This window comes from Oryza brachyantha, chromosome 1 (assembly GCF_000231095.2).
Source record: "Oryza brachyantha chromosome 1, ObraRS2, whole genome shotgun sequence".
NCBI lineage: Eukaryota > Viridiplantae > Streptophyta > Magnoliopsida > Poales > Poaceae > Oryza > Oryza brachyantha.
The window spans coordinates 14036486-14054588 of NC_023163.2; the positions used below are offsets into that span (position 1 = coordinate 14036486).

Sequence of the window (18103 nt, forward strand, 5' to 3'; positions counted from 1 at the left end):
CATGCAAATTAGCATGAACACATAGTGTCCTGTGACAACCATATTTTTGTAAGTACCTCACAGCAAACGTGTGTGAAGCCATGAACATAAAGCTACATGCTCGCCACCTACATGAAATGCTACGGCGGCTACGTGTGTGAAGCCATGAACATGGACCTGGTGAGCTTCGCGATGGAGCTGGCGAGGTCCGACTCGGTGGCCGACCGGCTCGCCGGAGTTCGGGTTCTCGACCGCGTCCTGAGGGTAAGCAACAGAGAATTGGCACTCATGAGGATCCGAGCTTCTGCTGACACCGTAGGAAATATGGTGAACATGCTAGGGCTGAAGAACAAGACCCAGAAGGAATAGAACACCAGAGGGCACGCTGCAAACGTGGTGCTGGAGCTCTCTCCGGACCTTCTTGTCGAGAGCTTCCCGGCAATTCTGCAGATGGTATCATCATTGATTACTGTGAAGACGACGACGATGGTATCAGGCATAAGTCTGCAACACTTTGGTGATGTGAGCATGGAGCTTACATGGTTCGGTGTGAAAATCATGAATAAGATCATGGGCAACCCGGACAACTGTAAGAAGGTTGCAGATGCTGATGGCCAGGTGGTTGCAGGCATTGTGGGTCTCACGGCTGTTAGTGATGAAAGGAGCTCAATCTCTTCATCCACTGGCATGGAAGAAATCATTTTGGAGGCTGTTCAGGTCTTGCACAAGCTAGCTAGCATTGCTCGTGATTCTGGAAGAGTGCTTAGGTCCCAAGTCTCTGACAATCTCTATGTCCTCAGGAACATCAGGAAGATACTAGAGCACCCTAGGAGCAAGACAGAGCTACTTGTTGAAGCCATTGGAGTTCTTGCTTGTTTAGCATTGGATGAGACCTGGAGGGAAGAGATTGAAAGTTCTCCTAGAATTATCAGGAACCTTGTCTCTTTCCTTGTCCCAAGGTCAACACTTGTTTCTGAAATTTCAGCTGATAGAACCCAGCTGGCAAGACCTACTGCTGAAGCACTAGTTATACTAGCCGTATATAGTGAAAACATTGCCTCCAGGATTCTAGAAGAACTGAAGCGCACCGAAGACATGCAGAAACTTGTTGATATGGTCTCTTCTGACTCTGCAGAGTTGAAAACTATGGTTGCAAAACTCTTGGGCATTTTATATGCCAACTCCAACATAGAGCACGCTCATCGTGAAAAGATCCGCACCACACTACCAGCGGTAATTTACTGTAATTTTTAATAATGTTTTACAGTATCCTTGTTTGGCTAATTGTATAACTCTAACACTAATACTTTTATCATACATACACAGCTGCTGAAAGCAATAAAATCAGAAGTGGAGAAGCTAGAGGCTCCCGTATCTGCTGGAGAACATGTTCGTGTATGAAAGTTATCCTTCAAGTCACAATTTTGTACGAAATCTTATATGTTTTATTATTTTATTGGTTAACCCTAAATATATGATCTTGTTGGTGTATGTGCAAGTAGAAATTCGAAGAACGGAGGACCAAGCAGGGTGCACTACTAGAGAGCTCATTGAGCTCATTGTTCAGATCTGCACATCCATTGGAGCAAGAGATTTCGATGCTGCTACGAGGAGTGCCAATCTTACAGTGCACATGGTCATGCAGAAGTTTAAAAAGATCCTAGATCTATACAAGTCACCAGCCATTGAGTTCCCAGGTATAAGGCGAGTCACCATCGAACTAATCGTTTTGATGATTCAAAGTAGTAGCCAGTACATGGAAGTTTTCTTTCAGTATGAAATGGATAAGGCAGTGAAAGAGGTGGCTGAAACAGAAGAAAGACTTGAAATGTTTAAAATGTTCTACTGTGGTGTTGGAGTTGCTAAGCAGAGTGACTCCATTTATTCCCTTGTCAGGTCCGTTCTAGACCTCTAGCTAAATGGGTGCAGGGGCTTCCATTTGTGGGGATCGATCGATCCCATGTTAATTTTCTGCTGCTTAATGTATTGGTCATTTCGTATCAGTAGACCCTCGTCATTGACCGATGGGTTTCCTGTCGTAAATAAGGTGTGTTGGCCCGTTACCGATAAGGGGATCTGTGTGTTGTAGGGTATAACTATAGACTCAATGTTTGATGTCTTAACTGCTGGATAGTTATGCACGTGTTTGTTTTAAGTATGTTGTTTTCTCTTCTATTTTTTTCTTTTGTTCCTCCCTCACGATTTTCTTTTGTTAGTAGTAGTACTGCGTGTGTGCGTACTGGGAGTTGTCGAGTTTTAAGGCTACTAAGGCCGCTTTCTCCACCCCTCCCTTAGTTAACTTATCCGTCTTGTTTTTCGCACGTACGCTTACCGAACTGCTGAATGGTGTATTTTTTACAAAAATTTTCTATAGAAAAGTTGTTTTAAAAAATCATATTAATCTATTTTATATTTTTTTAATAATTAACAATTAATTAATCATGTACTAATCTATTACTATATTTCCGTGTCAAGGCTAAATTAACTAACACCCCCAGCCGAACTCGGCCTAAGGCCACTTCGGCCATCCCTATAAGTTAACTTATCTCTCGTTTTTCACGCGCACGTTTCCTAAACTGCTAAACGGTGTATATTTTGTAAAAAAATTTCTATAGGAAAGTTGTTTTAAAAAATTATATTAATTTATTTTATATTTTTTAATAATTAATAATTAATTAATCATGTACTAATTTATTACTACCTTTTCCGCACCGGGATAAGTTAACTTACCATGTTGAAAACTAACGCGGCCGAAGGCCATGATCTGCCTGTACTCTTTCGATATATTGCATCAAGAAAACACAGAAAACCAGCATTTGCACAGGCTACACCTAAACGTTCCTGTCTGCCAAATTTCGTCAGACACGTTCCAGTTCATCCTCTTCACAGGAATTCGACGCTGGGGGAAACACCAAGCGCAACATATTCCATTAATATTTGTCTTAGAACTCGAGAGAGACCTTATGAGAGCTTGGTGCCTTGGTAAAGAAAAAACAAGAAGCCATACGTGGCGCACCTTGTGAACACCTCTCGTGCTCCATCGCTGCTGGCAAACCTGTAGGCAATGAAACTGCTGGATAGTAGAGAAGACAAATATTGTGGAACAATTGTATTAAGCCTCGGAGCCAGGTATATATATATAGACACGGTAGTATGAGACTTAGATCTCAAACAATTCTAGAGATAGAGGCGGAATCTAATTGTATCCTACCATAATAATCAGATACAATACAATCTTACTCATATACTATAAAATCCCCCGCAGTTCAAAGTGTGAGTAGTGAAATGACCCTATTCATTGTCGTTTTGGTATTAATGATAATATAATCATCCGACTAACCATTTGTATTAAGTTTAATTAAGAAAGGTTAGGTTGCCGATGACCCAATGATCTCCCAATTGACCATGGTCGATATAGATTCAAAAAGATATTGTTATCACTAAAATTTTGTATGATTCTTTAGTAGATTCAGTTAAGGAAAGAAGTCTATCAATATATGGAAAGACTGAGTTTAAGAAGTAATCATGAAAACCATGACAAGTCAATTTTATAATTTCCTAAAATATCTCTCGTAATTAAGCATGATTAGTTCTTTTTCTTTTCTTGTTAGCAAAGTCGACTTATCTCATATCCAATATGGACTTGTATCAGGTATAAATATGTACACCCCAGGGCCTCTGTAACTTATCTCCACAAATCAATACACAATATTTTAGCGCATCGCCAACCTTAGTTATAGTTATCGACAGATAAGGCTCTCGACTAGGTTGCATCGGCAAGGTCTGCCCTCCAGTACGTGAGTTCGATCGTGTCACCCGATGATTCTTATTTTTTAAACAGGCCTGCAATTGTTAGGTCTAATCTCTGGTGAGAAAGTGAGTACCTGTTGACGCTGAAAATGACAATCAACAATCACACACGTAGACCTAGGAATCAATCTTAGATCACTCCAGTACAGGACCTAATTCTTAGAAATGTTAGGCGTGCCAATCAGTTTGATCCTGTAACTGACAACATATAGCATGGAAAAACAGTTAACCCTAAAATCACTATCGGCCGAATAGCCGATACCATGCTAGGACCCTAGCCGATGAACTATACGATCGGCTTTACAGGAATTTCATAATAGTGAGTGTAAATATGCTCAATCGGCTGAGTCAAGAACAGGGTAAGCACTAAACAAACCAACCAACCAACTAATCTTAAAAGATCGGACCCAACCGAGACAGTCTCAAGAATAATCAATCGATCGGACCAATTCAGTGCTCATCTCATGTAAAATTGACAGCCGATAGGAGACTAGGTGTGGAATTTAAATATAAACCGGAAGGCTATACTAATTACCAGCATAAAACAATAATAATTAACGGCATACATGCACACATCAGACATAGAAGATCGAATCTAATCGAGACAATATAGATCCAAATATAATCATGCATGAGATCAGCTAATTATTGTAGCATGCGAATAATAAGATAGCAAACCAGCGTAATCTATCAATCAACCCATTACAACTAGCCGATCGGACATACCTTTATGAGCAGATCGCACCAAATGACATAGATCAAACTTAACCGAGACAATATGTAATCTACCACGATATAATTATAGGAATATGAAGATCGACGAGGTTAACAAGCCAACCAACAGATTACTTAAGATAATGTTGGCTAGAACTCCAGCGATAAGCCCTCACGAGCGCTCGACCTAATCTGACAACACAAATCTAATTAACCAGATTGATCGGACCAAACCGAGACAGAACCAAGTTAACCAAAGCCGTACTGACAGATCAAACAGGAGAACCCGCAAGGACTTGATCGAGAACTACTACTACTTCAAGCCAAAAGAGGTTAAAGCAATAATAGAACTCAGCCCGTCGATCAACCAGGCAGGAGATCAGACTTAACCAAGACAGTCTTGTTCCAGTTGATCGACGGGTTTTGACAAACAAGAACTTACATTGTGAAGCTGACAAACCCCACGTCGAAAGCTCAAGAAAGTCGAAAGTTTTGAGGCGATATGTCAAATTGGATTGATCTGACGATGATTTACGAGGACCCCGGGCACACATATTTATAACCCTGGGTATTAACTAACCTAACCGGATAAGAATCCGGTACTAACTAACTTGTAGTGTTCGGACTTTAATTAAATATAAAAATCCTAACCAAACTCTAAGATAAAGCCAAATTTATCTACACGGACTCACAACTAACACCGAATCTATCTCTAAGCCCTGGGCCCAATCAGACTCTAATTCATGTCCAATTCAGACTCTATCGGCTACATCCATGCCACACCCAATCCTCTGTCTCCAGCCGATGCGCCCCTTCTTGTCTGATTCGTTCTTTAGTCTTGTTTCAATCTTTAACGGTAATTTGCCAAAATCTAGCGTTAACAGTACCATTGACCACTTTTGTATCAGCGAAATTAGAACTTTCACAGTTAGGTCCGATATTCTAATTTCAAGATGAAATTGGTTATCTGATATATCGGCTTGGCTAAAACCGCATCGCTTCGACCTATGATCCGATCAAGTATATCCATCACACTTGTGTTGATCTATTGGGTTAATAGGTTTCTCTTATTATCTGCAATTTTATACTATCTCGGTTAGGCCCGATCTATTGGATTGTTGCTAATAAGTTTAGATCTAGTAAGTCGATAGGTCTTATGTAACATTCATCAGAGTTCTAGTTGATGAGTTATCATGTTTATATTGTATCAACTCATTAATAAGTTTTGCTTAGCTATCTAATAGATATATCTTTATTAGTTTCAATCTAATCTTGTCTTGGTTAGGTCCAATCTATCAATAAAGAATAATTTATGAATAATTAAGCCCAGGTGGATTACAGTCTATGTCAATATAGATTTGTTTATATCATTTATAACCAATGAACTTCTTTGTCGTCTTATCAAGATACGATCAATATTGGTCGATTATATTGTCGATCATCGGCCTCTTAGCCAATTGATTTGATTACTCTCATCTTGTTAGTTACATGATCAAACTAATTGACACACCCCGAACCCAATTTGATAGGGCATGTACTAGAGTTAAGCAGGTCTCCTTGTCCTTCGTGTACCAGCATGATTTTAACACGATTGTATTGTGAATTTCGCGTCAACAGATACAGAAGAATCCCGATATAAAAAGGCATTCAAGGTATAGGGTGAATGCAAATAGTTATAAACAAAAGTCCATATTATAAAGAAGTGAGTTTGTTTTTATTAACTTGAAGTATCTTGCATACTAGAGTTTAGGTGTGATGCATGCTAGGTCTTTATTCCCTATTGCAAGTATTAAAACTATTCACAAGATCAAGCAAAACCCTACACAAAAAGCTCAAGCAAACCCTATAACTGCCCAATCCTACTTTGCTCTATGGTTGAGTGAGTCAAACAGTCCGAGTGATGCTGAACTATCTGACTAAGCACTGATTTAGCTAAGGATCAAAGTCAAATAGAACAATTCAGATGATGTTAGACCATTTGATCCAACAATGATTATGTGTTGATCAAGTGCATGTCGGACAATCCAGACATGGTCATACTATCTAGTTAGTTCAATCACTGGTGTGATCATGTGTTGATCATACAAATGAGTTGGACTAGCCTAACAGTCTGTATGAGTGCTTGATCACTTTAGCTAGACAGTTCGGGCCGAGGCTCAACAGTGCAACGTAGGCTTTGTCTGGGTGATACCACCAAGTTTATACGTGTGATCACATTGAGTCAAACAGTTGTGGCTAGGTCGGACAATCCGATTATGTTAAGTCGCATAGTTCATCCTGAGTCCAACCTAGTGTTTGTCTTGTCGTTGTTGGACAGATCTAAATGGCCGAACTGTCCGACCTTGTTCACTGAACATCGAATCCACTTAAGTTTCATGTCGTAGAAGACATTCAAAATGGTTTTCTATTAGAGCACATGCGATATGTGTGATGAGTAATTGGTAAAATAGATTCCTTCTTGGACTAGTGGCAAATTAGGAAGAACTTGTTTCTACTATTTATTTTCTCTATCTTTGATGTGCATAAGAAGTGATGCAGTGATCATCATGAGTGACGAGACACAAAGACTAGGATAGACTTCCGAGGTCAAAGTCGATCAAGAGATGAAACAGTCATACTCAAGCTTTGGTGCATGAAGATAATGGATGACACGCAACAAGGAAGTTCCACACCGATTGGATCCATAATGTTCGGACATGATGGAGTTGGACAATTTCATGGGCCAATAATTTAATTTTAAGAAAATACATTATGTACCACTGACTTGACTTTAGACTAATTCCATAATTTGCCACTGATTTCGTCAAGTTCTACAATATGTCATTGACTTTTGCTTAATTTCTACTCCCTCCGGGTTTTTTTTTTGACGTCATTGACTTTTTTATTTACGTTTGGCCCTTTGTCTTATTCAAAAATTTTGTTCAAATATACGAAATTATAAATCATACTTAAGTTACTTTAGTAATAAATCAAATCATAATAAAATAGTCAATAATTATATAAATTTTTTAAATAAGATAAAGGGTCAAACATAGATCAAAAAGTCAACAGCGTAAAACAAAAAAATTGGAGGGAGTGCAATTTACCATCACCGTCCAATCATCCTTCCTTAGCACTATTTGTTTTTGTTATAATGACTGAAATACCCTTAGATCAAAAAATTTCAAAATTTGAAGAAAAATCTGAAATATCAAGTTCTAACTTTTTGGCCAAAGTTTATATGTTTTACCATATAATGTTTACAATATGAAACTTCAGAATATTTGGAAAAAATGAATGTTTTTGTGCTAGGGGTATTTCGATCATTAACATGAACAGTACTAACAAACCCTAACTAGACAGCGATGGTAATTTGAGAAGTTAAGTAAAGGACGATGTTATATTATAGAATTGAACAAAGTTGGTGGCAAAACGTGTAACTGAACAAAGTCGGTGGTATACAATAGATTTTCTCTTTAATTTATAATGGATTATGTGCTTCTGAGTCCATATAGGATAATTTAGTCATCGTAAGTCAAGTCATTGGGGAACGAGTGGGTGCCCTTTTGTCCCACCTGTGCACTTAATGAGGGGGAGTTTGCGAAAATTATTTGGCAAAATTTGCTACAGGACATCGAAAAAACGTGTAATTAGCTGGTGGACACCGGAAGATCATGATTTTGCTATAGTGCACCACAAAAATGTGGTAATTAGCTGATAGACACTCCGGTCATTATTTTATTAATTTCGGAGTTAAAAATTTTAAAAATAACGAGATTGCCCTCGGTGGTCGGTTCACCGTCACCCTCGCCGTAGCTAGGTTCCTGCTACCGTCGTCTGCTCATTCACCTTGTAGGCTATGGTCTGGGTGTGGTGCAGCACCGAGACCGACTGGGTCTGGTTCGATCGGACCCAGTCGGCATAACGGGTTGGCCACTGAGGGCAATCTCGTTATTTTTACTCCAAAATTAATAAAATAATAGGCGGAGTGTCTACCAGCTAATTACCACATTTTTATGGTGCCCTATAGCAAATTCATGATCTTACGGTGTCCATTGACTAATTACACGTTTTTTCGATATTCTGTAGCAAATTTTGCCAAATTATTTTGTAGTAACGGACTCCTCACTCAGATTGGCAGAGCTAGACTGGTGGTCTAAATGGTAAGGGTCAATCGTTTTGAAGGAAAAACAAAGAATCTAATTTCTAAGGATTGAATTCTTTTGAAAGTTAATCGATTTTTAGGAATGAACATAGGAAAATCAAAGAAATTTTTTTCTTCTTACATGATATAGATAGAAAACATAGGAAAACTTTCATCCGCTCGAACCTCTTGAAAAAATTCTTATGAATGACAAAGATTTGTAGCATTAGGTTAAAAATTGACCTAACCGTGATTAAATGTGCAACTTGGTCGATATAGAGAGTCCAAAGTGAAATTTACCTTTTTTTTCTTTGCATTTAATAATAGGTTGCAATCGCTTAGCTTATTTAATATAATATGTCGTTTTTAGAAAAAAAAATTATTCTTACAATTTCATCAGACGAGTATTATAAAGTGCTCGTTTATTATTCCCGTACTTAGGCACATGAAAGTTTTAAGGGTGCAATCCGGATTCAGCACAACGAAAATCATCATTGATAGGCAGCTCGAGGGTTTTTCTTTCACTGGGGGTAGGGTTACCACACCTCGGTGGAAACGGCGGTAAACAACCATACACCATATAAAAAATTAAAAATAATTTATTTTTAGAATTTGTTTGAATTTAATTAGTTGTCTTGCCACGCTATTACTAATATACTATGTTCTCATATTGTACAAAATTTTGGATATATTTATATTTATCTATTGATTAATATATATTATTTGGATATATGTTTAGGAAATGTTAGAAAGTTTTATGTTATGAAATATAGACAGTAGTAACCAATAGTAACTGCACTTCAGAAAACCTTAGGCACGCCAAGCACATGACAGGCATAACAGGAAAAACCCTAGACACATCAAGCACACGACAGGCACAATAGCTGAGCAGCAATTTCGAAAAGCCTTGTAGATAGATAAGAGTACCATTTGCATATGATCGATGAGCCGTGCCGTCGTTAGCCACTCGATCGATCGATCGAGGGCCCCGCCAACCAGCCTCCATCCAGGTGGGGTACGTGCCCGTGCCCAAGGAGACCGAAAAAAGAGAAACCCCTCGATTGATCAGTTCAATCCTACGTGTGGCCACCAGGCCAGTAAAACTGTAAAACCATCGCACAAGAGGCCGAGCGATCGAGCGAGCGAGCAGAGCGGCGCAGCGCAGCGCGCGCTGCGGTTAAGGAGATCGATCGATCGAGGAGGGTGTCGCGCCCGCCGGACAGCGAGCGATGGGTGCGTCGTCGGCGAGAGCGAGATGGTGGTGGGTGAGCAAGCTAAGCTAGCTAGCGTCCAAAAGGGGAAAGGCGGTCGAGCCAATCAACGGCCGCGCCTGCGGATTGCGTGCCCCCAGGGGGGAATGAGAAATGGAGAATCGCCCACGTCTCCCCGTATCTCCACTTGTCCATGGCTGCTGCGTAGCAGTAACTAAGTTAGATTACTATTATTATTAATTTATTATTTATAGTGTGTCTCAACTCAATTAGTTCATTTCAATTTTGTAATAATGTGCACTGTCTGATGGCTGTCATGCTCTGTTCGTTTCCTTCTCTGGTGTATCGAGTATTCTTGATGATCTAAAATTGGCCTGGAAAAATAAACTTCAAATGAGAAAAATTCTTTCAAAACTAACTCTAAATTTAATGTTAAAATTTTAAATTTTAGTTTATAAGTATAAGCAGGAGTAAAAAGATAGAATGTAACATCTCCGTCATTTTCTTTTTTCTTTCTCTTCCCTGTTTATTAGTGGTTGGACAAATCAAGAAGTTGTGTTATATTAGTGCCCGTGCCAGCCATATCGTATCCCTAATTGACCACCTCTTTAGGACAAAATATTCAGACCATTCATGTGACCAAACCTTAAAAAGAACCCCCAACACTTCTAATTCATAAAAGAGAAATTTCATAATCCACTCCGATGAACTGTGTCACATTCTGTCCAGACACACCATGGTATTGGGGTGTCCAAATCACTGAATTTCTTTTCACCACTCTCAAGTATCTGAAGCTAGTGGTGGTAGTGTTGTGACTGCAGCTGGCTGCAGCTACCTAAGAACACCGGACGAAGGTGACGCTATCGCTGTATCGGCGGCGAGATCATGTCACCTCATGGATGATCCCAAAGGAGGGGGGCTACTCCGCTGCTCGGAGAGTCGGAGATCATTGGCTTCAAATTTAATCATTTTATTCCTCTTCTCTTCTTTTCTTTTTTCTTTCTTTTTCTTTTGGGTCACCTTTCTCGTGTGTCCATTGCCCATGACAACGATGGTAGATTGGAACCTTGTGTCCCTATCCTTATCGAAGTAACTTTTGTGATGCTGCTTGTGTTTTAACCATTTTTTGTTTTTGCTTTTGTTCTTCTCTTGTGTATGTCTGTAAAGTAAATTTTTGAGTTGTTTTGTGGTGTTGTGTTTGATGCCTGGTGCTGTCTCTGCATTTACAATGAACTGATTTGCCATCGGCTGTTCCACTCCTACCTACGTCGATTTCACAATGTTTCACTATGCATGTCTCTCTCAACCGTGCATAGCTAGGAAGTTACTGTACAACATTTATTGCTAGCAATTTCAGTCTTTCTGTATTTTTTTTCCAATAAAAGAGGCTTAATAGTATGAATTTAAAACGGTTGTATTTGTTTTTATCCTATTTTACTATAAAACTTATGACTATATTTTTTTTCACGCTACCGGCTGCACCACAGACGGTGAATGAGTTACGTGCAATTTAAATTAGTGTAAATGCAACAAAATGACCAATTTTTTATAGGTACTATTTTTTCAACATTCCGGGCACCTTTTCTCAATCAATGTTGCATCTAATCTTGTAGTTTGACTTATGCATCGACTCACTCTTGATCACCGTAAGATATGTCACTTCCAAGGTCGGCACCTCGTTCACGCACCCAAAACAAACCAAGTCAACAAAATGAAATGTCCATATGTCTTTTATAAATATATACTTCCTCTATAACTTTTACTTTACTTCGTTAACTTTTAGATTTTAAATATTTATTTTATTTAAATAATTTATATAATTATAAAATATATAAATAATTATTGAAATGTTTCTAGAAATAAATAAATCATAAAAATAACTAATAATTATATATTTTTAAAATAATACGAAAGTTAATAGCGTGATGATTTACCAATTACCATCTGTTGGACAGCAAAAACGAGGTAGACAATAGAAAAAGAAAGCAAAATAGTAGTAGTAGATGGCTTAATATTTACAGGATTACGACTAAATCCAGCCGCAAAACCAAATACTAACCACCAGTATATATCCGTTTCGTTTGCGCCCTACCACTCTTGTGGATAAGGCTCTCTCCCGCCATTCTTAATTACGCCGCCGCCGCCGCCGCCGCTAACCTGCTTCGTACGCCTCACCGCCGGCGGCCGCCGCCGGGGAGGAGAGGAGAGGACCCCTCCCGATGACCAGCCCGGCGCCGACGACGTGGACCAGGGAGGACGACAAGGCGTTCGAGAACGCGCTCGCGTCGGGCGCGGCGCCGCCCGCGGAGGGCGCGCCGGGCGACGCGTGGTTCGCGGCGCTCGCGGCGAGCGTGCCCGGGGCGAGGTCGGCGGAGGAGGTGCGGCGGCACTACGAGGCGCTGGTGGAGGATGTGGCCGCTATCGACGCCGGCCGCGTCCCGCTCCCGCGCTACGCCGGGGAGGAGTCCGCCGCGCCGGCCGACGGAGGAGCAGCCGCCGCCGGCGGGACGAAGGACGGCGGCGGAGGCGGCAGTCACCGGCGTGAGGAGCGGAAGAGCGGCGGTGGCTACGACGGCGGCAAGAGCTGCTCCAAGGCGGAGCAGGAGAGGCGCAAGGGCATCCCATGGACAGAGGAAGAGCACAGGTACATACACGACAGCTCAAATCCATGGCGAACAGCTTGTTGTGCTGCGTGACGTGAGAATTCATGGCGGCGCGGCGATGCGATTGACTCGGTGCAGGCTGTTCTTGCTGGGGCTGGACAAGTTCGGCAAGGGCGACTGGCGGAGCATCTCGCGCAACTTCGTCATCTCGCGGACGCCGACGCAGGTGGCGAGCCACGCGCAGAAGTACTTCATCCGCCTCAACTCCATGAACCGCGACCGCCGCCGCTCCAGCATCCACGACATCACCAGCGTCACCGCCGGCGAGGTGGCGGCGCAGCAGGGCCCGATCACCGGCCAGGCCACGGGCAGCCCCGCCGCCGCCCTCGGCCCCGCAGGCATGAAGCACCCCTCGGCCGGCCCGCCCATGCCCATGTACGGCGCCGCGCCCATGGGCCACCCCGTCGCCGCCGGCCACATGGTCCCCGCCGCCGTCGGCACCCCGGTGATGTTCCCGCCGGGCCACGCCCCCTACGTCGTGCCCGTCGGCTACCCTGCGCCCCCGGCCAAGATGCACCAATGAGCACCATTTCTTGATGAATCTTGATTTGTTCTTCATATAGCCGCGCGCCATGGTCGCCGCCGCCGCCGTCGTCGTCGTCGTCGTCGCCGTCCCTAACCATCTTCTTCCTCCTCCTCCCGCTGATGTAAACATAGATGACAAAGAGTGCAGAATTGGGGCGGATTAAAGGCGAATAATTAAGCGAAGTAATTTTGTGCTGACTGTTGCAAGTGATTATCATATATAGGTTCGTGATGATCACGTACACCCGGTGAAGGCTTAGCTCCAAAATGTGGATGTAATTAGCAGCGGCCTCCTGCGGTGGGCGTGCCGATCGGATTGATGATCGATGATGATCTTGCAGCGTTGCAATTTAGGGATTGGTTTCCGTTTTGCTGATGTAAATTAATCACCAACTGTTTCATTGGACCCAAAGATATATACATGTATTGATCTCTGCCAAATCTTGTGTTGATGAATGGATCTGTGTTCCTACTGTCTTTCTTTTATACTTTCTATATTGCAGAGATGTGAGGTGTTCGATCTGATTTCGTAACAGGATGCATGCTCGTGTTGCCATTTCCTTTGGCTCGCGTTGGAGCTGAGCTGATGAACATTAAGAACAGATATGTGTTTCAAACTTCAGTTTTATCAAAAGATTGAATGAAAGAACTGCTCTGCTGCAGGTGTGCATGGTGCATGAGGAGGAACCAGAGGCCTTCCAACCAGTAAACAATGATATATTTAGAATTTACCACAAATAAGAATACATTATTTTAGTAGTTTGATGGTTTGGCTTTAATCCAATGATGAAATCAACACAACTTCGAGATGCCTAACAGCAGGAGACGATGGCATGTGTGGTGATAGCATGTCTGCTACTACCCTATGTGGTTTGAATTCACAAAATTATCCCAAGAGAATAACATTCAAAAGGCAAATTTGCTCTTTCAATTTTTATAATGTAATCCAATAAAAGTGTAAAATCACATCAATCTACACCGTTGGATCATTTATACTGCTAGTATACAATGTAACATAGAAGTTCTGTGCACCTAAACCTCCAGTTACGATAAAAGGTGGTGGAATTCCATAATATTGGAAGGCATTTAATCTAATACTCCAGTTACTTTAAAAAAGAAGAGAATTGGAGAAGCTCTCCATTTTTTACAGAAATTTGCAACATATGGCCTGAGCTTGAATTTTAATAACCTGCAACTCAAAAACATCAACTTTCACTGTCGAAAATGGTTGAAAAAGACCACTTGCCCCTGAAACCGGCATGGTGTACGCTCACATGCTGACTTGGCTCTTTTCTTTTTCTGGTTGCATCCATATTCTTGGCTTCTTTTTTTTTTCTGGCTGCACCTATATTCAGGTAAGTATAGCATGCGTGCTGACGACTAGGAGCGAAATAGAGATTAACGTGTGGGCCAAAGGGTTAAGGAGGTCTTATTTCAGATAGTTTTAGGCGGTCTTGGAGAGTTGGAGTAAGTTAAAATTCGAACTCCTTCATACTTTGAAGTTGGGAAATGTAATTCCTTTTCGGATGGAATTCAACATGACAAATATATGAATATTACTTCTATTTTCATATCTGCAAATAGAGCAATTTTACCGTCATTGAGAAGGTACCAGGAGGTACCAAAAGTTCAACGTAAAATTTTGGTACCTCTTGATACCTAGGCACTAGGAGGTATTAAATTTTATACTAAAATTTTGATACCTCTCAGTACCTACTCCAGGATTGTAAAATTGCTCCTGCAAATATATGTTGTATATGAGTTACATGAGTAACTTTATGATCTTCAAGGAGATATATACCATACAACGTACAATGGTTTCTAGAATATAAATCAGGAAACCAATTGGTAGCTTAACACTGACACCCCCCCTATTTTTTTGCCTGTGTTTATGTTTATAAGTCAAAATTTTAATTTTTAACCTTAAATTTGGAGTTGATTTTAGGGTATTTTCATCGAAGTTTATTTTTCAGCCTTGCCTTTTGGATCACTAAAAATATGCATAAAACAATATCAATTAATCTACTTCGTACATCTAGACCCACCATAATCAATCGGTGTTCATCTTTTTAATTAATGTGATAATTTTGAGAATAGACGGTGACTCTTTTATGCCTTCTATTAATGTTGATGAAAGAGACAATGTGAGATACATGAATTTTGAAGTATTACATGAGTTATGCCATATTACAACCCACTTAGGGTCTATTTACATCCACTATAAGTGAAGATGCTAGAGCTATATGTTTGATTACAAGATTCTTCCCTTCACATGGACACTTCTACTGGTACAAGAGGATCTTACATAGGTGCAAGCTTACTTGGGCCAACTCCAATAACTACATGCTTGATGGGTCCAGATGGGCCACCTCCTTCTCCCTCTTTGCTGAAGTCGGCCCTGCCTAAGGCCCTCCAGCCATCTTCGCCCAATGTGTCTCCATCCACTAGGCTAGCTTGTATTTGGCGGTTGAAGGTACTCCCTATGAAGGCTACGCTAGGCAAAGCCCCTTCAACCTGGAGGCTCACTAGGCCACTTCCCACCCTAGTTTGCCTGAGAACTCTAGTAGGCCTAAGCTTAGCCTCCAACAAGCTCCTCACATGTAAGGCTGACTCGTGAGAATTGTCAAAATCGTGCTTCATCGAAGCTTTCAACCTCTAAGTACAACCTTTGACCAAGCCATGCTTGCTTCACCATCAGTACTCTTTTCCCTCTAGGGTCTTTGCTTTGACTTGGGCTTAGCTTCTCAATCCAGTTCCCTTCTCCCCCTTCGGGTGATCTTGCTTTGTTAGGAGATGACTAGGTTAGGAATATGTTATCGGCGAAGGATCGTGTGGTTTGAATGCTCTTGTGAGTTTCTTGCTTCCACTAGTCTAGTGGTTGAAGGTTGATGCTATGTAGGCTATCTCTTCGTCCTTATCTTGCCTCGTGGGGCGCACATCTTGATGGAGACTTTTTTTAACAGTTTTGATTTTTCACATTTTTGTATAGTCGTGTCGTTCATGCCACCTGAAATTATTAGTTGAATGGTAACAGGTGACGTGGTGGCTTATGATTGGGCGACCGTTGGCATTCGGTGGGACATTTGGCTCTCCTCAGTTGGTCGATGTTTGAGCTTCTTACCCTATATAAGGCTAGGGGGTAAACTCCCCTCCCCCTGCGCTTTCATTCTCCCCCTCGGTAAATTTTAGAGCTACAAGCTCTACATGCTACCTTCTTTGGATGCCACACCTTCGCCTATGGACATTGAAGCTTTTCCCAAACACAAACTCCTTCACCTTAGGAGAGAAGGTAGCCAAACATAAGCTTGAGTAAGGAGTGATCAAGAGCTAGACGAAGAAGAAGATAATTGGTAGAAACGTTGAGTCAAGAGTGTTTAGGATATAGGGAATGGAAACTTCTAGTCGCCGGTAGAGACCCTCTCATTCTCATTACTCATGTTACACACCATCCATAAAATAATATATAGGAGTAGGGTATTATACTTTCGTGCTGCTCAAACTTATGTACTTGCTTTGTTTGTGTGATTTATCCTTGCATTTACTACAACACCCACTGAATTTGAACTAGTGACTTCTCCTACACTCCATGTGCTGAACACAAAAAGGGGTCCTACAATCTTCTGCTCGAGGAATTCACACTCTGACAATAGTAAATTATTAAACTAGAACAAACTTAGGCCGCGAGTGGGGGTGAGGAGGGTTAGTTATCCGGCGAAAAACATAATAATAAATTAGTACATGATTAATTAATTATTAATTATTAAAAATATAAAATAGATTAATATGATATTTAAAACAACTTTTCTATAAATTTTTTTCAAAAAATGCACAGTTTAATAGTTCGGGAAGCGTGCATGCGGAAAATGAGAGGGTTTAGATAACTTATCCCCGGCGCCGAACGTGGCCTTAATAATGGTATGGTGTCGATTCTCTCATAGTTTTGTGATAATAGTCTTAAAATGTTTAGTTTATCAAAATATCAATAGTTTTATGAAGAGAGAATCTACTCCATGCTATTAAGTTTGTCCATTCAATGATTTTCCATTGATATTGTTACTTTCTATAATAATTAATATTTATGTATTTTATTTTTGTTTGTAAAATATAATTTATCCATTATAACAACATAGTATATACTTTTGTTTGAAAAACAACTTTATTGAAGTGTATACATAAACTTCTACGCCGTGCGAGAAGGCTAAATAAAAAATTCATATTTTTTAAACTTCTAAGATTATAAATTAACCATTAGCTTTGCATTTATCTAAGAGAGTTTTTTGTATTTTTTAATTATGATCCAATGATAGATTATATAACGATTGACAAACTACTTTAAAACAGGTGCCGTCCGTCCGTACTCCCCAACCTAGTGCCGTGCGTGCATGCCCGAAAAAGCAACACACAGCAAAATGCAAAAAAGGAAAAAACAAAAATCTTCGACATCACGCAAAAAGGAAATAAAAAACTAACGGGGACGAAAAAAATGCACAGAAAAAAACGAAAAAAAAAATCCTCGGCATCGCACAATCGCCCACATCTTGGCCCGATTAGCGGTGTCGAAGTGAGGTTCGCTGAAGATTGAGATTTAGTTTATTCTAACGAACGGGCATGCAATATTAATATATAAAGTGACAATGTTACTAACAAATCATTGAAATATAACAAACTCATAATATGAAATAAATTTCCTCTTTTATGAGATTGACCAAACAAACGACATTTACAAATTTGCCTTTTTTTTCCTATTGTACAAGGGTGCTATGCAATAACAATTCTAATCATACTTCTGCAAATTTTCGGTGACAACTTCACAATAACAAGTGAAGGGCATACTGAAGAGACCCACGTATTCCACTTCTAAAAGGTAGAATACCAGTCTATGACACATTACTCGATAAACACCATTTATCAAGACATATGTTCATCAGAGTAGCATAGCAGAAACATTATAATGACTTCGATTATTACAATACAATAGATACAACTCAAGACAAGCCTCAAACGATAACAACAAGAATAAAAACACAACCACCAAAAGCTCGGCCAAAAAAACAACAGAACACTAAACAAGCACAAGT

At 40.6% G+C, this 18103-nt stretch overlaps 1 protein-coding gene and 1 pseudogene across 1 annotated transcript; both read left to right on the top strand.

Annotated features, from left to right (window-relative positions):
* The first annotated feature begins 267 nt into the window (after positions 1-267).
* LOC121053322 lies at positions 268-1961 on the top strand (annotated as a pseudogene).
* A 9927-nt stretch (positions 1962-11888) lies between these two features.
* On the top strand, positions 11889-13466 carry LOC102709047 (transcription factor MYBS1-like). The gene is made up of 2 exons (XM_015833372.2): positions 11889-12481; positions 12579-13466. The coding sequence occupies exons 1-2, from the start codon at positions 12057-12059 to the stop codon at positions 13021-13023; spliced, it is 870 nt and encodes a 289-aa protein (XP_015688858.2). The 5' UTR covers positions 11889-12056; the 3' UTR covers positions 13024-13466.
* The last annotated feature ends 4637 nt before the right edge of the window (positions 13467-18103 follow it).